At 39.8% G+C, this 23,670-nt stretch overlaps 1 protein-coding gene across 3 annotated transcripts in view; it reads left to right on the top strand.

Moving 5' to 3' along the window:
• Positions 1-23,670, top strand: part of NBAS (NBAS subunit of NRZ tethering complex) — a 358,882-nt gene that overhangs the window by 73,694 nt on the left and 261,518 nt on the right. For all 3 annotated transcript variants that reach the window (XM_073897011.1, XM_025867764.2, XM_073897012.1), the window contains 9 exons: positions 2,879-2,942; positions 3,821-4,014; positions 5,219-5,476; positions 6,204-6,329; positions 9,477-9,628; positions 10,900-11,037; positions 11,296-11,374; positions 16,270-16,374; positions 17,045-17,181. In XM_073897011.1, coding sequence (XP_073753112.1) covers positions 2,879-2,942; positions 3,821-4,014; positions 5,219-5,476; positions 6,204-6,329; positions 9,477-9,628; positions 10,900-11,037; positions 11,296-11,374; positions 16,270-16,374; positions 17,045-17,181 — 1,253 coding nt within the window. The remainder of the gene's footprint in view (positions 1-2,878; positions 2,943-3,820; positions 4,015-5,218; positions 5,477-6,203; positions 6,330-9,476; positions 9,629-10,899; positions 11,038-11,295; positions 11,375-16,269; positions 16,375-17,044; positions 17,182-23,670) is intronic.

Genomic DNA, 23,670 nt, shown 5'->3' with positions numbered 1-23,670 from the left:
AGGCAGAAAGCAGATTGGTAGCAGCTGAGGGGAGGAGGAGCGGGAGATAACTGTCTGCTGGTAAGTGGTTTCATTTTGGATTGATAGAAATGCTTGGAAACTAAAAGGAAGTGACAACACGGTGAACATACTAATGCCACTGAAGGTTCATTTTAAAATGGTTAATTTACATTATGTGAATTTTAGCTCAACCACAACAAAAAATGACTTTGTGAACCCCTCACTTCCCCCAGAACCCCAAGACGAGCAAAAATGCAGATCATGAGAACTGATATTCCTGTGCTTTAGTTAAACGAACCTACTTTTTTAAAAGATTTATTTTTTTACTTTAGACAGAGCATGTGTGGACGGGAGGGGCAGAGGGATAGAATCTTCAAGCGGACTCCCTGCTGAGTGCGGAGCGCCACGTGGGGCTTGATCCCAGGACCCATGAAATCATGACCTGAGCTGAAACCAATAGCCGGACGCTTAACTGACTGAGCCACCCAGCCACCCTCTGACCTTCTTTTGTTTTCTGAAAAAATTTAGTACTTTTTTAACCTTTTGTGTACTTTTGCTCATGTTATATTTCTCTGACTGGAATGTCTTCCTCCACCCATCTTCCATGCCCAGGTTTTATCCACTCTGATAGCACCAAGTGTAGCACTTTCTTTATACCTCTTTAACCCCTTTCGGCTTTCTCAAGCCTGTATTCAAAAATGATCTCTTCATCCTTTGATACCCTTGGTGCTTTTATCTATGTCTCTTTTTGGGTAGTTACCAACTTTGAACTTGGGTTATAGTAAATTTTATCTGTTTCTTAGCTCTCTGCCTGCTTGAGTTGTGGGACCTACAATATCTGATTTCTTTTCCCTCTCTCACAGTGTAAGTGCACAGTATTCATGGACTAAATAGCAGAAGAAACCACACTTGTTAGAGGGTGTAGGAACACTGCTACTATGTCAACTAATTTTCCTGTACCGTAGGCATTCTTATTAGAGTACAGTGATGTAAAAGATTAATTCATTCACTTATTCAGCACTTAGCTCCTATGACAGGTGAGCACCATGATGGATCTAGGAATAGGAGGATGACTGACAGAGCTGTGGATGCAGAAGAACAAACCTTCACCTTGTGGTTAGGCATGGAATCACAAGGGACACCCATTATTTAAGCCATCTGCATGGAACAGTCTAGTCCCAAAGTGTCTGGAGACTGAACCCCATAGACTAGTACTGCTTGTTCATGGTGCGCCTTCTCATCATTTACTTGAATGAAGACAAGCTCACCTTGAATTCTGAACGTACTTATACCACTGAGGGATTTCTTCTGAAAATTTTTTGGAGATTTCTTTTAAATTTCATTGTGATCTGTATGTACTTAAATTTACCTAAGGCTGAATTATCAGTGTTGTTGTTGTTGCTTGTGGGACTTAAAGCTTTACTCCCTGCTCCCCTAGTGTACTTCAGAATGTCAGTTTAGGGAGGCACACATGTTGTCATATAAACCAGTGGTATGGGGCGCCCGGGTGGCTCAGTTGTTAAGCGTCTGCCTTCGCTCAGGTCATGATCCCAGGGTCCTGGGATTGAGCCCCACATCGGGCTCCCTGCTCAGCGGGGGGCCTGCTTCTCCCTCTCCCTCTGCCTGATGCTCCCCCTGCTGTGCTTTCTCTTAGTCTCTCTGCCAAATAAATAAATAAAATCTTAAAAAAATAAACTCAGTGGTGACGTGCATGTGGTGCTGGGGGAACATGTACACCGATGATTCAGAGGGACTGAAAATGGCTAAAGTGCCCTATAAACGATCAAATAAGATTTCAATAAGTTGATTATTTTCACTAATACATACCTTCTGGTATTCTAAGTCTTTGAAAGTTAATTATCTTTTTTATGGTAAAGTAAACCAGGACATTCTATTTCTTGGCTTTTATGGTAACTTTTTGGATAAAGTTTAAAGAATTATATCTTCTGTTCTCAGGGACTGCTCTGAGTGATTTATCATAGTAGTGGAGATCAGAAAGTTCTTTTAGGCCATGAAAGGAAGTATTTATTTTCATACTCGAAAGGGTTAGCTGCTGAGAAATTGTTAATAAAACATATATGCTTTTTCTGTTACATTAGATGAAAAAGCACATTTTGATGTGATATAGCATTTTTTTTTTAGGCTTAAGATTTCAGATAAATAGCCAAATGATTTTTTGCTGGCCTTTTCCTATACTGTTAAAATTCTGAAAATGAAATAGTTAACAATGAGCCAAGAGGGTGTATGGCAGTGCCTTAATCTTGGTTGTTTTATGATATTTGAGATTCTAGAAGGTGGGCATGGCATTATGTTCCATGAAATTAGAATATGAATAGATCAGGTTTGAGGATTGCATGGTTGTATTTTTTTACTTAGTAAATTTTTAGTCCTAGGAAGTTAGAACTGGAGATAACATGGGGGTTGCAGAGTCCTGTCTCAGAGCTGGGGAGCCCAAGGCCTGGAGGGGTTGCTCAGCTTATTAAGTTGTAGGCGTAGGACTTGCATCCAGTTCTGCGTTATTTACAACGGCATAGCTGTTCTCCTCTCAGAATGTAAGTGTGTGTGTGTGTGTGTGTGCGCGCGCAGAACTGTTAGTGTATCTTGCTCTCATTTGTGTTAATTGCATACTTGCTATCTTACTGTTCTTCTGCATGCTATTTTCTTTATTAAACTGAGTCACAGTAGTTGCTTGTGCACATTTGAAGTGTAAGAACAAGATTATCGAGAGGAATAGATTTCAGCTAGGTATAATTAAAAGATTGAAGGAAAGCATCATTTCTGTATTTTGTGACTTTAAAAAATCCATAGTTCTTGATGATGTTCTCATGATTTTCTTACATTGTTGACTCGAAGTCCTGTGCATATTTTTCATATTTAGCCAGGCTATGACGAGCTTAATCCTGATTGGAGACTCTCTATTGAGAAGAGGAAAAAAATCAAAGGTGAGTTGTATGAAATATGATAATTAAAACCTTAAGAGACTACTATTGTATAATAAAAGTGCTCTATGGATGATATATATAGGGGACGAAAAAAAATCTTTTTTTTACTCTCCATGGTTCTCTGGCTGAGGCCCTGTATAATTAGATTAACACAAGACAGATTAACAGGAGAAGAGCAAACAGAAGTTTCTAGGGTGTACATCGAGCTTACACATGGGAGTACCCAGAAATGAGTTAACTCCAAGGGTTGTTTGGAAATTGGGCTTACTTATACAGCATCTTGGCAAAGGAACAATAAACTTATTAAGAGAAGTGACAAGACAAAAAGAACTTTGGGTTTCTCAAATTTCTTTATCTTAAAATATTTATATCAAAGTGGCATATTTTGAGGTGGTGATTCTGATCTCCACAAGTTTAAGAGGAAATCAGCTTTGAAAATGATTATATTTCTGTCTTAAATTTTTATTAAGAGTATAATTCTCTCATATTGTTTGTCTGAAAAAGGATATATGAACATTTTCTAAAACCTTTTATAACCCTTATGATATGTATACTTTGTACACACCAACCTTCAGCTTACTCTGTTTAAAATGGTGATACTATCTGTATATTCTTCATTTTTTAAGTGGAAAGACCTAAACATACTTACTCCTGCGTCCTTAGAATTTTGGACTTTGGTAAATTGTTGGCACTTAGATGTTTATTAAATAAATTCCATTTTGTAAAAATTTGGGTGATGACTTACAATTTATTTTTTCTTATTTAACATGTTTAGGGCCCAAATATGGTTTTTAAATTGATCATTGGACTAAATGTGTTGTATTTAAGCCACATTGACGGATGGACTTGTATTGATTTTTTTTTTTTTTCTCCATTAGATAAAGAGTCCTTTTACCCACTGATAGACGTAAATTGGTGGGCAGCCAACGCAGTGACTCTGGCTCGTTGCTCTGGTGCTTTGACTGTTTCATCAGTGAAAACTTTGAAGAATTTACTGGGAAAATCGTGTGAGTGGTTCGAACCGTCACCTCAAGTCACTGCTACCCATGATGGAGGATTTTTAAGTTTGGAGGTAATGCTTTCCGTTTTAGAGCAGCTGGAGTGTTGGAAAATAAACATGCATTTCACCAAAAATCTAAACACCTGATTTTAATGTAAATTTAATTTATTTTTTTAATGATGGCTGTCCATTTATTTTTACTGAAGTACGGCTAAACATTTGATTTTTAAATTTTAGCTCTCCCATTATCTAATCTTGTCCTTAAAAACAAAAACCTGTGATTGGAATCAGAGATTGAGTGCAGTGTAAGAAAGATCTATTGTTTAGTCAATTAAAAAAATTGCATTGTAAGACTGAGGAAAATGGAGTCATTTTGTTCTTTATAAAGCATTTTTTCTTCACAGGCATGTTAGTTTGTTTTCTTTTTCTTAGATTAGACATCTTAAAAGATAAAAGGTATTTCTCCTTAAATATGGTCTTTAACAAACTATTTCCATGAAGTTTGGGAACTTAAAAATTCTGGTTCTTCTTAGTAAAGAAAGCTTGTTTGTCTCATGTCAGAAGACGCAAAAATGGAGGCTAGTAATTTAAAGTTATGTTTTGGTCATTAAAAATTCTTATTCTAGGCCTTTCAAGGGTAAGGACCTTTAATAGCTTTCACTTTAGTGCAGATTCACACGTATTTTTTACCTCAAAGTTTGTTACTGAGTCTACAGATGTTATTTGATAAATGAGAACCATGGCTTAAAATTGAAGCCAACTCCGTTAAGTCTGGGAATGAAAGTTATCTTTAACAGTCAGGCTTTCAGACTCAGAAGTTTGTGAAGCTGTTAGACATTTTTTTTTTTTAAAGGGAGGGAGGGCAGGAGAGCTGTTCTCAGTAAAGCAAATAAATACCTTCATGTTCATTTTCTAAATAGATGAAAAAATCCTATTTCTCTACAGCAGCTACAAAGATACCAGAAGTGAAGGAATTAGCATTCTTTTTATTTTCCTAAAATAATTGCCAGACATATTTGGGAGATCATATTAATGAGCCATGATGAAAACAGGGTTTAGTTTTGGAGATTTGTGGCCACTAAGGCTGTGGATATTTCTGGAGCTGTTGATGGGTATTCTGTTTGCTGTTGGGCTCCTCTGAAGTCTACTCTTTGTCTTCATCATGTGGCTCATGTCATGCATGAACCAGAGTAGAATTAAAAATATTTTTCTCATGGACTCGAAAGCTTGTCTTGACTTCCTCACTACTGATTTAACATTTCCTTTTTACATTTAGTGTGAGATTAAACTTGCCCCCAAACGATCTCGTTTGGAGACTCGGGGTGGAGATGAAGAAGAAGGGGAAGAGGATTCTGATTCTGACCAGGAAGTGTCTGCCCGGGCTCGCTACTTTGGCTACATCCAACAGGGCCTGTATCTGGTGACGGAAATGGAGCGATTCGCACCCCCACGGAAACGCCCGCGAGCCATTACTAAAAACTACCGCCTCGTGAGTTTGCGCTCCACGACTCCGGAGGAGCTTTATCAGAGAAAGGTGAGGGGGCATCCTTTTACTTCCAAAGTTCCCAGGCCTCCAGATTTTATTTCAGTGAGGAAAAAACTAATTTCTTAATACAGAAATTTAAAGAGGGATTACCCTATCATGGACATGTCAGGCGTATCAGTGGGATAGAGCTTGTGAAAATAGTGCCGGCTTTTTGTGCCTGAGGAGTCAAGGTGACAACAGTGGATAAAAGATGAATTCACTTAGACTGTCCACTTGTGGCTTAGCCGGGTCTCTGTTGCCCTTCCCGTGGCCTTCAGCGCTCACCTCATCCTCGGTAAGCGCAGCTGCCTGCTCAGACTGCAGATGGGGAGGGAAGAAATGCGGGCCTGCTCTCCAGCCAGGGCTTTGCTTGGGGAGCAGATGGAATCCATGCTGAGCATTCCGGTTATGTGTGCTGTCCCCGCAGTGTCCCGGTGGGCCCTGGACTAGAACTCGGGCTGTCGGCACTCCTTTCCTGGTTCTGCCATTGTTTTACTCTATAAATGTGGGCACTTCAACTGTCTCTCAGCTTTCTGTTGAGTGTGGAAAGGAATACGTGGTCTGTCTGCCCCCCAGCAGGTCTGTGGGCCTCGGGTGCCACTGTGCGCATGAGAATAGTTAGCAGTGCATCACCTGCTGTGAAGTGAAGGGATTATCCTCATCTGTGACCTCATTGTAGTGACAGTGTGGACGACTCAGTAATGTAACGTTCCTCTTCCCATTTCCTTGTGCCAAGATTGAAAGTGAAGAGTATGAGGAAGCCTTGTCCCTAGCTCAGACCTACGGCCTGGATACGGATCTGGTGTATCAGAGGCAGTGGAGGAAGTCTGCGGTCAACATTGCTTCAATCCAGAATTACTTGGTATGTTTCAATATTTTGGTAACATGGTAAAATTCTAATGTATGGAATTTTTTTGTTATAGGGCTTCATATTGGAGCATTTTATATTGCTGACATTTCTGATGCTGAAGTGTGTTTCATTCAACGCGGATAAGTTATCTTTTATCTGGGTGTATTGGCCTTTCAGCTGAACTTTAGTGCTGAAGATGTGTGAACAGATAGGCACTGATAAACCAGCTAACTACCTGGTTTTGGCCTAATCTTTTCTCTTCCTCTACCTCAGTTACTTTCTTCGCCTCCATCATTCAGGGTCCCCTCAGGAACCAGAAACCACCTAGTAATTTGAACAGGGAAAGTTTTAATATGGAGCATTATTTTCTAGTGAGATTTACTATAAAGGGGTAAACAGAACCCTGAGGAATAGCTTAAGGTTGAAGGAGCAGACCCAAGAAGGGAACAAACTTGGAAGGGAGCTGGGATTCAGACCTCACTGAGCTTTGGAGTAGTTGGGGGCACATTGGATGGAAGAGTTCTTTGGGATGCCTTGGGCCAGGGCTGGTTCTTAGTTGCCATGGTTGGCAGGTAGGAAAAGGTGGGATGGTTGGGCAAGCTGATGCCTATAGTTAGGGTGCCCCGGCAAGCTGAGGTTGGGGGTCGGAAAACCTCAGATAAGGGACCATGGCCAGGACTGAAAAGAAAAAGTTCCTAGTAGGCAGGTGGGCATAGTCTAGGAAGACCCCAGACCCCCCCCCCCCGACCCCCCCGCCCATGTGTCTGGGAAATTTACTGGGAAGGAATATGCCTATGGGAGTAACAGCTGAAATTCAGTGGGAAGTTGTGTTCAGTGGGAGTAAGGGGGGAAGCAGGCACTTCTGGGTGTCCCCTACATGCTTTTCTGGCTGCTAAGCCATAGGAACAAGTTTAGAACCTGAGCGCATTAGGATTAGAAACCAGAGCCTTTCCTCTGCAGTGGCCCTCCGGCGCCCTCTCTTGACGAAGCTTGATATTCTGTCAGTTGCAAAATGGAAATGCTGTCCATCCCATGACTGGCAGTGAGGAGAACTTTTGAAGCTGAGAGGCAATAGATAAGTGACATATCAAGCTTTCCAAATTCTCCTTCTTTGTTTAAATCTTACAGCTGGGTTCCTCCTGCTGCCTGCTGCCTGGGTTAAATTTGTTACGTAGCCTGTGTGTTGGGACCCTCGGCACTTTTGTGAGGATGCATTTGGATTTATGGCATGCTTTAAAGAGGGCATGACTTCTCATGTGACATTTAAAAAGGAAAATGCTTTTGCATTTAGGAACATCTAAGAAGTGTTGGGAAATTTTCATGAAAATTTTTTTCCATAAAATTCATGTACACAAGTAGTTGTAAGAAGTTCAACCATTTCAGAAAATAAACTGTTAACAAGTAAGACACCAGAGAAGAGAGAGCATGAGCGATAATGAAATAAAGGAAGAAGAAGTTGCTTGTATTTCCTTTAGAAGATTAGAACACCAAAGCTGTATTATCTTTCTTCTTTTGTGGCTCAGGACATTGAGTGTGTGAGTTTATGTATACCCATTCAGGGCTTTTTCTGCAACACAGTAAAGGACAATTTTGGTCCCTGAAGGAGTTGACAGGTGTTAAGAGAGACAAAGCAAGTACATTTTTTATTGGGAGAAATACTTATTTCAGCTAAATAAATAGGCAATTAAGAGTAAAAACATTAGGCGAGAGAAGGTGAAAGGAGTACAGGAGAAGCATAAATATGGCCTTCCCTTTTAGGGAGCTTATAATCTTTCTGAGAAGATAAGCTTCATGTCTAAAATATAAATAACCATACAAGAAGATTCCAGAAAAATGCTGTGGGAACCCAGTGAAAGTAGCAATCATTTTAGATCCAGTGGTTATGGAAGGCTATAGAGTGAAGACGTTTTGAGCAGCTTTGAGAGACTTCAGAGCAGGCATCCTGGAGTTAGAAGAGAGGAAGGCATTCTTCATGGGACAGACGGTATAAGCAAATTAATAGAAAATGAGCATGACCTGTGGCATTGACTGAATTTGTCATAATCATTGCTTCATGTCTAGATTAGTACCTGGCCCCCTTAGGCGCCTAGTCAGTATTTTTTGGATGAGTAAATGAGCTCTGTAAGTAAACACATCTGCTGGATCAGCTATTCAACAGCAGTGATGAACTTTGGGAAATATGATTAGAAGATACATTGACTTGGGTTCTGGAGGATGTGGAAGGCTTGTGATGACTTAGGCTTTTTATGTTTAGGGTAATGGGGAAGTGTTGTGGATTTTTGACTGTGGAGGTACCGAGGGAGATGGTGTAGAAGATGAACTAGCATGGAAGGAGAGTGTTGGTGGGAAACCCTACTAAGGACAAGGGACTCCTGAGATGTCACAGGTGTCCTGTGTCAATGACCTGGACTGGTATGGAGGCCGTAGAGCTGGAGAAGAGAAAATGAGTTAAGAGACATTTGAAGACATTGACATTTGAAGAAAGAACTGATAGAATGGAATGTGTTAAAGGAATACAGGGTAGGAGTCGAATCTTACTTAAAACTTAAAACCACAGTGACTTTTTCTTGAAGAGGGCAAGTCAGGGATTTTGAGTGGAGTCGGAGGAAGCAGTTGGGAGGGAGGAATTGGCCCCTGGTCTTTCCAAAGAATAGCATATCATGGCTTTTTATGATTAAATTATCATCTGCACTTTATGTTACATCTCATGGGCAAGTAAATATAGAACTTTGATGTGCTATGCCTCATTAGTTTTGTTTCAAAGTGAAGCATGCTTGTTACAATAAGACATATCTTATCTTGCCTTTCTGCTTGCTTTTCTGCTCTGTTATATAGCCCAAATGCAAACTAACGAGCAGCTATAAAAATTTGGGTAGATCTTTTTTATGTTTCTGAAAAAGAGTCCTGAGCTTTGTGTTTCAGTGTGTCTCATTAGAAGAAAAAAAAAGAAAACTGTAGGAATCTCATTTTCTATATCCCATTCCAATCACCATTGGGGAATTAGCCTTTTCCTGTTGAGCTTCTCTAGAAGCTACTTGTGGCTAAGGGCTTAGGTAGCTGTACCCCCTTGGGTCTAACTTTATGATTCTAGAAGGCAGTTGTCACATGCTATCAGATGTCCTGGGTTCTTTACTGCCTCTGTTTTGTATTTGTATCCAGAGCAAAATAAAGAAACGATCCTGGGTTCTTCATGAGTGTTTGGAAAGAGTTCCCGAAAATGTGGATGCTGCGAAGGAGCTGCTTCAGTATGGATGGAGAGGCACAGACCTGGAGGCTCTGGTAGCAATAGGGAAGGGAACACACGATGGCAGGTTGGTCACAGAAAGATTTGGATTCAAGAGGGAAGGTGACTTTGTGAAACCATTGAAGCTGAGACATGGCAGAGGGTAAACTTTTCTTTATTTAGGTTAACCTGTAATGAGACAGTTGCCTTCGACCAATGCTTCTCTTATCTGAGGTCACAGCTTTCTTTCCTTTGAGTTAAATATGTGTACCTATGATAGCTTGATGCTAAGAAAAGAGCAGATTGTCCAAACCTTTATCGGATGCTGGCAGTTTCTAAGCGGTGGGCTAAAGACGCATACCTGGGAGTGCTTACCAGTCAGGAGCACCCCCTTGGCAAGTGTGAGCTTCATTCACTTTGTCTTGGCCTCGTACCTCTTTTAGAGAATTCGAGTGATTAAATCGTGTGTTTTATGAAAGCACTTCGTAAACTTGTAAGTACCACACAATTGTCTGTCAATAATAGTAATAATTTGACAAGAGCTATTGTTCATTAGACATTTGGAATTTTTTAAAGATATAAGTGTGATGGTATATTTAATAAATAAGTACTGTAAATGAGACTGACCTTCATTATCATTTTCAAACCTTATTTTTTGTACACTAATTAATTTTAAGTAATCTCCATGCACAATGTGGGGCTTGAACTCATGACCCCAAGATCAAGAGTCCCATGTTATGGACTGAGCTAGCCAGGTTCCCCTCAAATTTTATTTTACTTTTATTTATTTATTTATTCATTTATTTTATTTATTTTTAAGATTTTTATTAACTTGAGAGAGAGCGAGCATGCGTGCGAGAGCAGGGGGAGGGGCAAAGGGAGAAGGAGAAGCAGACTCCCCGCTGAGCAGAGAGCCCAACATGGGGCTCGATCCCAGGACCCCGGGACCATGACCTGAGTTGAAGACAGACACTTAACCGACTGAGCCAGTCGGGTGCCCCTATTTATTTATTTTTTTAAGTAAACCATTTTAAAACCTTAAGTAGAAGTGATTCAGACTGTAAACTCTGGGCAACATTTTCTTCATGGGCTATTTCACACTGGGTGAGTATAACCTCACATCTTTTCCTAAGTAGTTTTCATTGCCATGATTTTAAAATTTTTGTATGTCACAATTAGTGATGACTTTGTGCTCATCCTGTGGATACAATGAGTGAATCACTTTGCAATGCAAAAGCTTTCTTTCAAATAATTGGTTCTTTCTGTCTCTGTGGAAATCAACGTAGTGATAAAATCAGCCAGAGTAGGGGAACGCCGCTTTCACTAATAGCTTTGGGTTTTTTTTTTTTTTTCTTCCAGATTCACATTACCTGGTGAAGTAGACATTGACGGTATCCCCTATGAGGAGCTTTCACCACCCGATGAAGAGTCTGCCAAGAATAGAAAGGAGAAGATCAAGAGGAGACGGGAACTACTTAAATTAGTGAACTTTGCAAAGTAAATGATTTATGACTGTTTGGTACTTTCCTTAAAATAACTAGTCATTTAAGTGTGTTCCTTACGAGGATTAATTGCTCTGAATTACTCTAGCAACTTACATCAAACGCAGTTAGTATTATTTTACCCTTGTGCTTTTGTGTATTGTTCCGTCAGTTTGGGGCTCAGTGGAATATTGTTATTTTTATTCTATTTTAACTTGTAGAGAAGTGTGCTTCTGTGTTAATATAAGTGGCCTGATATAGCTATTCACAACAGGTTAACGCTGGAACAAAGGGAACTTTGCCGTTGTAGACTGAAATTATTAACCTACTTAGATCGGCTTGCAACATATGAGGTAAGGACTAGTTTTAAACCAGTTATGTTTATTCGGTCCATCATTGTAAATGCTATGGCTGCCCTAATATCTGACATTCTTGATCTTTATAACTAGTTATGTTTTAGGAAAAATTCATTTTGTGCAGAAGCAGTTTCTCTTACATATCAGCTTTGGTAAAAATTAGAGACTGTGGAAGGCAGAAGTTGTGTTAGTCTAGGAAATAGAAATGCTTTAGCCATTTCAGTGTATTTATGTTTTCTAGATATAGGATCCTTTTCATTTACTTTTATTTTACATTTTGATTTTAAGGTTATGGCATATAGCTTTCTCCAGTACTAAATTTCAGTATGCACTGGGTTTTAATAATCCTAATACGAATATTTCTGACTCATTTTAATGATTTGCTAGTGGGTTGAATTTAGTCGGTTGAACTTTGATCCTAATTATGGCCAAAATGAGACACTTGAACTTTAAAAAAGGTATACTTTATTTCTTTAGGGACACAAATACTGATGTTTCCATGTTCGGTAGCACAATTCAGATGTTGTTAAAGATATTTCAGCAAATATACATAGTTTAGACTGCTTTTTTCACATGACCCTCATAGCTGAAATCACCCAGAAATTAATATAAATTTCTAACTTTTGAAGTTTGACTTCACTTGCAGGTTACTTCCTCCATCTGTGTTAGTCCTCCTTTCTGTGGGCACACCTCTCTTGACTCTTGGTACTCGTACAAAGCAGGTGCTCAGTAAATGTGACCTCTAATGATGTGGTGCTTGTCCCCGGAATAATGCAGATATTTAGTACTTCTAATGCCTATAGGCAGATCCAAAAGCATTTGATTTCCCACCTGCTAATGAAATAGAAGTGTTTTCAAACAAAATACCACTGACAAAAGAGAGCTATTTATGGTTACTAGAAAACATGGTAGTGAGTATATCATTTTGTACAAACAGGTTGAAAAAAAATTCCTAATACTTTTATCTGTAGGTGCTGGTTTGATTATTGGATGGTCATGGTATTTTAAAGCATATCCTTTTATTGTGTTGGAGTTCTATTTTGAGGTAATACATAAAAGCATGTAATGAACTGCTGAAGTCGGTACAGATATGATTTATTATGTTTTCTCAGCCTTTGTTTTACTAAATTTTATTGATTTTGAGATCTTAAAAGAGTTCCATAAAATGTTCAGAGTTTGACTACCCAGTTAATTTTCTTTCATTACCCTTTAGTTACCGAATCGCCATTTTTCTATTTGACAGTTGTCAGTACCTTTACTAGTGCATGGTTTAAAGTATTTGTTGAGCCCACTTTCATAGGGAATTAGGCTAATTAGGCTTTTGAAAAGTAGGCGATGTTGATGAATTCGGCTGTTAAAACTTAAAGATGAAGATGGTCAGATACAGTGGCTCACCAGCTAGATAGTAGTAGAGATAGGCATTTCATTTTAATCCTGGGGCATAGCTTATTTTATGAATTCTGTGATAAATTAGATAAAATGGATTCATTTCGATGTGACACAAAAGCCTGGTATGTACCAGCCATCATGGCAGTGCTGGAGGCGGGGAAAGGAGCAAGGAACTGTCCCTCTGAAGTCTGTATTATGTAGGCAGTAAGCGATGACCACAATGTGTGAAGAATTGATGAGAGAGCATAGTGGAGAAAAACATTCCGTTTTTCCTGGGGACGTCTGAGAAGATGCTACATGGGAAGTGATATTCCAACTAGTCCTCAAAAAAAAGGGCACGCAGATTTAGGGGGCTGGGGAGTACTCCAAGGAGGACATGGGAGCAGAAGCTCTGGAAAAGTGTAGGGGTTTTGTCTTGTTGGCTGCTATATCCCCAAGTTCAGATTGGTACCTGGCTCCTTGAGGAGCTCAGCAAATATTTGTTGAAGCAATCGGTAGGTAAGAGACTACCTTAAGAAATACGAACACGTTTGTTGAGGACTTAGTGTTTGTCAGCCACTGTGCTGGGCACTGAGTCTGGATTATTTCTCAGCAGTCCTTTCAGGCAGGTCTTATTTTATGGGTATGAAAACAGGCTTGGAGAAGGGAAGTGATTTGCTTAAATCGAAAGCAGGAACTCATAACGAGGTCTCTTGGATTCATTTGCCTGCCCTGATAATCAGCATGCTGTGTGAAGCAAGGCCCAGCAGCGTGAAAGGAGATGGGGTGCCCCTGACAGAGTGAGCTGGTGGGGGGGCTGGACTGCGAGGGAGGGGCAGCACAGACCAAAGGGAGGAGAGCTAGTTAGAAGGGTTTCTGGCCACGTTTTGAAAGGTCTGTCGTGCTGTGTAAGGAATGGAGTTGCACTATTAGAGGTTGAGTGAGTTTAGGAAAGACCAGGAAGTGGGTACGCGGAGACGGTAGTTGTAGACAGCTCTTTCGGGAAGTTTTGTTTCAAGGGAGCCAAGAAGATGGTGTTAGCTACAGCGTATATGAAATTAAGAGTTGTTTTAATAGAAGGAGGAAGTATTGTTTGTATGTTAACGGGAAGGAAGTAGTAGAGGGTGAGGAGGAGTTTATCGAACAGAAGAAAGAGGAGATAATGGCATGATTATAGAAACGGGAGAAATGGGATTTCGAGCGTGAGTAGGGTTCGGGGCTGTTTGGGGAGCAGATGTGTATAATTTTTCTGTTGTAACTGAAGGAAGGAAAAGCCTGTTGGTATAGATGCAGGTAGATGTATGGTTTTAGTGGGTTGGAAAATGAATGGATAGTCCATCTAATAGTGTCAGTTAAAAAACTAAATGAAGCAAGTTTTCAGTTGAGAATGGAGACGGGAATAAATGTTGGAGGTCTGGAAAGAATGAAAGAATTGTGGGAAATGTTCCAAACAGAATAGGAGACAAAACTTGTTAGGGAAATGTAGTAGCGTTGAGGGACAGCAGATTTGAATTGAATTTATAAAATGTCAAACCTTCCTTAAAGCATAGAGAAGAGTATCATGAACCCGGGTATACTCACTGCCCAGCTTCAACCATTTTGCCGATCTTGTATCTTTTACTCTCCATTCCTGCCTTTTCTTTCACTTAGTTGTTTTAAAGCAAATCCTAGACATCTTAACCATTTCACCCATAAATACTTACATGTCTGTAATTGGTAAAGACTTAAAAAAAACCACAATAACACTATTATTTCTAAGAAAATTAGTAGCAGTTCCCTAATATCATTTGCTATCCACTTCACATTCAGATTTCTCTGGTTGCCTCACAAATGGTTTTACAGTTGGTTCATTTGAATCAGGATCCTAACAGGGCTGAGATCTTGAAATGAGAATTGTCAGCTTGGTTTTGTGATATTTTTTTCAGACTCCTGGTAACTTGTAATCAGGGTTCATAGTTGCCTTGGACTAAGGATGAGGTTTCGCCAGGTAGTATGATGAAGGGAAAGAAGCAAGGGATTATTAAATCTCTATAATGATGGACCAGGGACTGGTTGAAGGGGATAAGAGACTTGGAGGAAAGACAGCAGGTGAAAAAGGTAGGGTCAGGGGACTGGATGTCCCAATGGCTTTGAGGAATTGCTGGAATGCCCTGTGCTGGGTTGAGTGGGGGCCCAGTGTTTGACATGCGATGTCCCGGAGACTTCCTTCTTGGTGGTGATAGGGGTCCAGGGTGGTGGTAGGGCGTGTAACTGTGATGGAATAAGGGGAATGATTGTTGTGGATGAGGCGTCAGGGAACTGAGAACATTTTTGAGATGTTTTCTTTCTTGGTTTCTGTGAGAATGTGTTAAACACTCCCCCTGCCCCCCCCACTTCTTTGGCTGCTCCTTCATTTGCTTTTCAGATGCAGATTCCTGCCCTCCCTTCCCCTTCCACCACCTCCCAACCTTTTTTTTTGGTTGATCCTTTAAATGATGTTGCTCCCTAAGGCTCCTTTCATTCAACTTAATCTCCCTTGAAATCACACTCCTGTGTTCGTGAGGGTATGGCATATTTGTGACCCATCTTACTCCAGAACTCTCGACCTGTCGATCCACCTGCCTCCTGGGAGGCTCCTTTCAGATATGCTCTAGTTGCAAGCCCAGCACATTTGCAAGTGACCTTCTCAACAGTCCACCCTCCCTCTCTCACCTCCTCCACACCTCCTCATTCTTGTCTCTCCTACCTCGGTAAATTAATTCAATCCATAAGTAATTATTGGTTACTTATTACATGAAAAGCAGTCTGCTAGGTATCTGGAGTTAGCGTTCAACATGACAGACACGAGCCCTGTGTCATCCAGTGCGGTGGGCAGATCCTCACTTGCAGTCGCCATGGCTAACTCCTGTTTGTCCTTTATAGCCCAGCTTCGGGCCCACTCCTGGGAAGGCTTCCCTGCCCTCCCCGAACTGGCTTTATGGTACCCTTCCTGTGTGTTTCCTCTTACCTACTCCTGTGCGCTTGTTTGTCTGCCCTACTAGATTTTAAGCAATTTGGAGGGCAGGAAACATGTCTTGTTCATTATATCACTGCTGCCTATCACAGTGCCCCTAGCACGTAGTAGACACTCAGTAAATATTTGTTGAACGAATGAATGGCTCAGTCTGCATTGTACATCGATCACCAGCAGCTGTCAAGTTAACCTGAAGTTCTCTCACCGATGCAGGTGCTCATAACGCACAGCTATGTATAATGGTTGCTTATTTGTTTTTAGCAGGTGGTGTGTTTTGGTTGTCTTACTGTAATTAATTTTTTACTGCCTATTTCATTTACTTCTTAATTTTTTCTTAATTATCAACATTTATAAATACAGCCATTTTCAAAATAAAGGCAAGAAGGCGGATGTACTACTTCAGTTAACAGTTGATAGTTTAATTAATTCAGGGCTTATTTATTTAGGGAGGCAGAGTTGTAAAGGTTTTTAATATTTTCTTGTCACCCGTATTTAAAAGCCTTTTCATTATTAAGTTGCTCTTTCCCCTCAGGAAATCCTAGGAGTGCCTCATGCATCTGAACAGAGATATGATGCTGAATTCTTTAAGAAGTTCAGAAATCAGAATATTGTTCTCTCAGCAAGAACTTATGCTCGGGTAATTTCTTTTTTGTAAATAAAATAATTATGGTTATTAATACTTTCTAAATCTCTGAGCCGTACAGTTAATGTTATTGCATGATTTAGCATCATTTCATTTTTTGTTGTAATATTAATGTAGAGAAAATGGAATTATATTTTAAAAAATGTTTGTTCATTGTCCCTCTGCCCCTCCCCCTGCTCTCACTCCCTTTCTCTCAAATAAATAAATAAATAAATAAAAATAAAATAAAAGGTGGGGGCGCCTGGGTGGCTTAGTTGGTTAAACTTCTGACTTTGGCTCGGGTTATGATCTCTGGATCCTGGGATCCAGCCCTGAATCCTCGGGGAGTCTATTTCTCCCTCTCCGTCTGCCCCTCGCCCTGCTCATACTCTTTCTCTCTCTCTCTCAAATAAATAAAATAAAATGTTTATTCATCATTCTGAATTTTAAAAATAAGTAATTTTCACAGCACTAGATTAGGAAATGTGATGCAGACTAGGAAGAATTAGAAATATTTCAAAGTACCTTATATCAGAGCTGCATAGGAAGAATTAGAAATATTTCAAAGTACCTTATATCAGAGCTGCATAAAAAGCTAACTTTAGGTTTTTGAACATTGTCCTACAAAATCATTCCTTTATTTCTAAGGTTTACAGTGGAAATTTACCCCTTGCCGTTTGTACAGGAAAGTAACGTACAAGCCCTGGAAATTCTGTTCACTTATCATGGATCAGATCTGCTTCCTCATCGTCTTGCAATTCTCTCCAACTTCCCAGAGACCACTTCTCCGCATGAATATTCTGTTTTGCTGCCTGAAGCTTGGTATGTGACTGGGTTTACTGAGTTTTACCTTCTTTCTAAATCATTACAGTTTTTTGTTTCGTTCTGTATAATTTGAAATAAACAAAAATAATTTTAATGTAATCTATTTAAACTTTTTTCTGATTATAAAATTATTTCTAACTAATTTTTAAATGATCTCAAAGCCAAAATGTGTCTAACGTAGCAGGATAACATTAACTTAATGAACATGAACTTTACTTTTTATTTTTTTAATGAAGGCCTCCTGATTTTACTGGGGTGTACTCAGTATGTTTTTATGGTTCTTTTTTTGTGGGTTTTTTTGGTTAAGAACAGTTTTTAGGATAACTATCTGAATTAGATCTATCTTTTAGAAATGAAGTAGTTCTGACAATATCAGGTCATAGGTCCAGAGGACTCAGGAATGTCTGAATCCTGGCTCCCTTAACAACCGTTTCTCCCTGTGAAATTCCAGAGGCAGAAAGACAAATGGGAAATCAAAGTTCCGCTTGATTATTAATTGAACTGATGCTCTTTATCTCAGTTCAAGGTATTTGAGAATTGGGTCATGACACGTGACATAGACTCTAAGTTCAGTGGTCCCCCTTGTAGCACTCAGTGGGCTTGTGGAGGCCAGAATATTTCTTCTTGAGAATGAAGAAAAGAGAATAAATTTGCCTCAGTGCCTAGCTCAAAGTGTGTAGGTAGGCCATCAGCTCCAGGCCCGAGTGGCACCTGGGAGCCAAGAGGAGTGCAAAGGATACTTGGGTTGTCCGTTACTGCACTGAGGCCAAAGGCAAGAGTATTCATCGTGAGTCCTTTTGCATCCAGTGAGTGAACTAGGTTAGTAAATGTGAGACTTTTTATGTCTACTAGTAAATGTGGCTTAGTCACTGATTTGCATGACATATATCCTTTCTGAATTTGAGTTTACTTATCTTTACCATGAGTTGACAGTCCTTGTGCTGCTTATTCATATTGCATATGTTGAGTAATGAGTGAATTGAGATGTATAAGGTCTGCTTGTGATCTGTAAAACACTGTAAGAAATTATGACCATTCTAATTGAAATCATTATTACAAATTTTAGCTACTGGCAACTTTACACTGTGAAGGGATGTTACTGGAATTTAGTGGATCATTTAGCTTCCTTATTTCTCCCCTGTCACCTCCACCCACTATCCTATTTGTAGGCTTGGGTGTTGATGGGGAAGGCCAACATTTATAGAGTAATTAGTAGGTATTTCATACATAGTTATATCTGGTTTCCACTTTTGGTATTATTCCTCTTACTACAGAAAACAGATTTACAGAGGTTTAGTAGTGTAACTCTATATAAAATACGGCCGAGATTTGCAACTTTTATTTTTTATAGTTGTAGATCAGGAAGCTCAAAAAATAAGTTCTAAATTCCTCCTTTGGCACTACTCTTAGTACTAAAAAAAAAAAAGTCTTTGTCATGATAAAAGTGAACAAAAAGAAGCTTGAGGTGCTCTTTTCATTTTCAAATAATTTCTTTTATGTCCTTATAGTGATATGTAAAATGTATTTTGTGAATGTATATTTATAGGCATTTTAGAATATAATTTTATTGTTCTCTTCCTCTTTGCAAAAATAGATCTAATCTGAAAATAAATGGGCTATCTCTTTTTAAAAAAATTTTTTTATTGTTATGTTAATCAACATACATTACATCATTAGTTTTTGATGTAGTGTTCCATGATTCATTGTTTGTGCATAACCCCCAGTGCTCCACGCGGAACGTGCCCTCTTTAATACCCATCACCAGGCTAACCCATCCCCCCACCCCCTTCCCTCTAGAATCCTCAGTTTATTTTTCAGAGTGCATCATCTCTCATGGTTCGTCTCCCCCTCCGATTTACCCCCCTTCATTCTTCCCCTCCAGCTATCTTCTTTTTTTTTTTCTTAACATATATTGCATTATTTGTTTCAGAGGTACAGATCTGTGATTCAACAGTCTTGCACAAATCACAGCACTCACCATAGCACATACCCTCCCCAGTGTCTATCACCCAGCCACCCCATCCCTCCCACCCCCCACGACTCCAGCAACCCTCAGTTTGTTTCCTGAGATTAAGACTTCCTCATATCAGTGAGGTCATATGATACATGTCTTTCTCTGATTGACTTATTTCACTCAGCATAATACCCTCCAGTTCCATCCATGTCGTTGCAAATGGCAAGATCTCATCCCTTTTGATGGGTGCATAATATTCCATCGTATATATATACCACGTCTTCTTTATCCATTCATCTGTCGAGGGACATCTTGGCTCTTTCCACAGTTTGGCTATTGTGGACATTGCTGCTGTAAACATCGGGGTTGAATGTAAATGGCCTATCTCTTAAAAAAAGGGGGGAGGGCTATCGTCTCTTAATTTTTTTTTTTTTAAAGTAGTTTGTCCTTAGATTTGAGTTCAGTTGTGGTTATTGTCTCCTGATGACTGCTTAGATGAACATATGATTTTCTGAGATTTCAGAATTGGTTTGCAAAATAGTTTTACAATGCCCAGTGCTGGGTTATCTCTGAATGCCCTGTGGTTCCTTTATTGGGGCTGCTATAACCAACTTAAATTGTGATAAATACTTCAGCTATACCATATTATAGCAGAGGGTAAAAGAAGATAAAGTTATTTGGAATCACTGTGTTGGGATATGTTGCTTAGCAAATTTTGAAAAGACTCTGGTTTCTTAGGAGTCTTTATATTCATTTTAAACACATTAAGGAAATAAAGATTTTTGTTTCTCAAGAAAGTCTCATTGAGTGTAGTTTTGCTCTAATTAGAAAGAATGAGGAACAACAGTAGGTTTTAACAGTATTGTCTCTGTCTCCTTATGATTTTATGTGGCTGCAAAGCAAACCTGTAGTTCTATTTTAGGCATAGCCTCTTTTGTGAGGTCTTCCATAGACTTACTCCTTTTCCTATATTTTCATCATTCTTTGTTCTTGTAGTATAACCCTTTTTACAGTGTATTTTAGTCAGTCATTTTTAGTTCAGCTTTTCTCCCTTTTGTTCCCTTTTTTAATAAACATCCAACCTTCAACCCAAAACTAACTCTTTAAGGTAGAGACCATCTTCTCCTTATTTTTGGATTCTCATGGCCTAGGCTGGTGCTTGTGTAATCGATCTCTGAAAATGTTTGTTTGCTGGATCAATTAGGGCTCTCTCGTGTCCATTTATAAGAGAGATCAAAGTCCCGAAGGAAGTACAACAGAATAGACTTTTTTTTTTTAAAGATTTTATTTATTTATTTGGGGCAGAGAGAGAGAGAGAGAGAGAGAGAGAGAGAGAGAGAGAGAGAACAAGTAGGCAGAGAGGCAGAGGGAGAAGGAGAAGCAGGCTCCCCCGCCGAGCAGGGAGCCCGACGTGGGGCTCGATCCCAGGACCCTGGGATTATGACCTGAGCTGAAGGCAGCCACTTAACCGACCGAGCCACCCAGGCGCCCCCAGAATAGACTTCTTACCTTTAACAATGGAGGCATCCTGGTTAGTATCTCACTGAGGCTCTGATGACCTTAATTCACGAGTCCAGTGCTGTTGTAGCCCAGAGTGAAAGTCTGACTTTTTTCCCCAGTTTCAAGTTTTTTTCTAATGGATGTGTGGATCAGTAAGATCTATTTATAGAAATCATTTCCTTTTTGAGGAAATTTATTCTTCTTTGAATACTTGGTATTTATTTTCCAGTCAGAGCAACACAAAGTGTCTCTTTTGTTGGGACATGCCCCTCTGCGTGTCCCCACCCACCGTTTGCTGAGCGCTGTCTGTGTGCCTGGCACTGTGGGAGGGATTCTGAAGTGAGGAAAACACACTTCCTCTTTAGCAGGAGTTAATCAGGTATGTTTGAGGCATCAAGAGAAATTCCTGCGTACAGCATCATGCTTTCAAACTGAGGAGGAAATAAGAGTTTGAAAAGACTCTTAATACATTTGCAGCCTTTTCTGCCTTTTTTTTTTTTTAAAGTCCCCTCACTTGCAGTGTTTGAAAACTAGTAACATGATCTTCCCTCTTCCTCATTTACTGCCTTCAAGGACAGTAGAACTTTCTGTACAGGTGCCTTTTTTCTCTGAGTGTATATACTGCTCAGCAGCCGAGCCTGCTTCATCCTGCTTTATTGGCCCGTTAACCCCTCCACTTGTATTTTGCAAGAAATGACTTTTCAGTAATCTGTTAAATGGATTTGGAACCAGCTACTCACCTCTAAATGTATGGCTCCTAGAAGGCAGAATGGCTGTGGAACTCTGCACAGTCTTCAGCTTGCCCTTAGGACAGTGGTGTCCAGTCCCTCGTTTCCTCCCTCCTGCCCCACAAGCCCCTCTGCCCTGGAGCGTGCCATGCCTGCCCCCGCCATCGGGCTTTTGAGGCCAGTGTGCCTCCTGCCTGGTGCACCCTTCTCCCAGATCTTCATGTGCCTGGGCCTCTTACTTCTTCTGAGTCTCCTCTCAAAGGTCAATCTCCTTCTCTGACCACTCTCCTTCCATAGCCTCCGCTCCCTCCCACTGCTTTTGCCCTTAGCAGGTGTTTCTTTGTAGCACGTACACCTAACATATCATATGGTTGCACGTCTTCTCCACTTTATCTCATCTCCCTTGGCCATCCTATTTACGATTTTACCCGCACTTTAAATCCTCCTTTTCTGCTTTATTTTCGTGCTAGCATTTATCACCCCTACCTTAGCTTGAGTTCTATTTACTTATCTTTTTTTTTCAAAGATTTTATTTATTTATTTGAGAGAGGAAATGAGAGAGAGAGAGAGAGTATGAGAGGGGGGAGGGCCCGAGGGAGAAGCAGACTCCCTGCTGAGCAGCAGGGAGCCCGATGCGGGACTCCATCCCGGGACTCCAGGATCATGACCTGAGCCGAAGGCAGTCGCTTAACCAACTGAGCCACCCAGGCGCCCCTCTATTTACTTATCTTGTTATTTGCTTCCCTGCTAAAATAACGGTTCTAGTAGGACAGGGACTTGGTGTGTTTTCTCCCCTTCCTTAGCCCCTGCTGCATTTAGAAGAGTGACTGGCATGTTGTAGGCACTCAGTAAATACTTGTTGAATGAATGAATATCATATCCATAAGGGAAGGACCTTGTGTATTGTTCACTATGTAGAGTGTACATGGGAGGGTAGGTAGGGCTTTGCATTTTAGAGTTCAAGCCATGTAATATCTTGGGAAGCAATAGTAAGTTATGCCAACAAAGTGGCCTTTTACTGACCTCGTGTCGAGATTCTGTAGGCAGAACTTTTGCTTTGTCATTTACTCAAAGTTTGATGAGCCAGTTGTGTTTGAACCAAATTTGATGATTATGATTGCTGGGAAACTTCTGTGACATGTGTTAGTTTTGTGTTTTATGTTGTCATTCTTTAATTATCATGTGTGTTTGACAGTGATGAAATGTGAGCAAGTTTTGTAAAACTTTGAAATTACATTTTCTATCCTAGACAATACATCTTTTTCTTACTATCCTTAGTTTGTCATTGCTGTAAAATGTGTAATACTTTATATTCTAGTTGACTGTTTTAGTTGAAGTACAAAGGTGACATTTCTTACTGTCTTTATTAGCTGTCACAATTTTTGCTAATAGAATTGGTTTTTATAAAAGGGATTTTTTTTTTTTAACTTTTGGGATTTTTGATATTTAAGGCATGGTTTAGAAAGATTATTTTATTTTTTCCTTTTATGCCTCTTTTCCTATTGTAGAATCTTTCCAGAATGACGGAAGTAACCTAGTTCAAAAAAGTTGTACTTTGAACAGTTGTCTGTTGAAGTAGCGTTGGGGTAAGAGCTTCGATTCTAGAGCCAGGTAGCCTAGTTTGTGTTTTTGGATAACTTTTCTTAAATGCACCTCAATCTTCTCACCTGTAAAATGGGCATGCTTGTAACACCTACCTCTTAGCCTTGTGAGAATGTTTAATGAGTCAGTGTATATAAAACACTGAGAACAGTGCTTGGCACCAAATAAAGGCTACGTAAGTGTTAGCAATTGTTAATGCAGAATCCTGTAGTAGGGCCTTGGCTTTATCTACTTTATATGCTTACTGTTTTAAACTTCTTATTGGCATAATTTTATAATTACAGAAAAGTTGAATGAAGAATACAGGGAGTTCCTGTATGCCCTTCACTTGGCTTCTCCTTTCTTCCCATATAATCATATCACATTTGTCAAAACTAAGAAATTGTCACTGGAATAGTCAGTTCTGCTGTAACATGACATATGCACTCCTGAAAACCACTGACTATGCAAAATCTTGCAGTGAAAACCACAGGGCTATTGGGAGAAGTGGGATTAATGGTCTAGCACTCAGAAACTTTGTTCAGTGAAACAAACCTAAATGAAAGTCCTAACATATTTTTACATGTTTTACATGGGTAACAGACATGCAAATACTAAAATATGGCACTTACCTTAAAAAAAAAAAAGCCCTTAGAAAGACTTTGCGCATGGAAGTGGGTGTTGGAAGAGTTGCACGCCTGTGTTATTGGGAAATGGAGGAAG

This window comes from Callorhinus ursinus, unplaced genomic scaffold, assembly GCF_003265705.2.
Source record: "Callorhinus ursinus isolate GAN/ISIS: 27379988/994484 unplaced genomic scaffold, GSC_fseal_2.0 scaffold10, whole genome shotgun sequence".
Taxonomy (NCBI): domain Eukaryota; kingdom Metazoa; phylum Chordata; class Mammalia; order Carnivora; family Otariidae; genus Callorhinus; species Callorhinus ursinus.
This window is presented reverse-complemented; position numbering and strand designations above follow the sequence as displayed.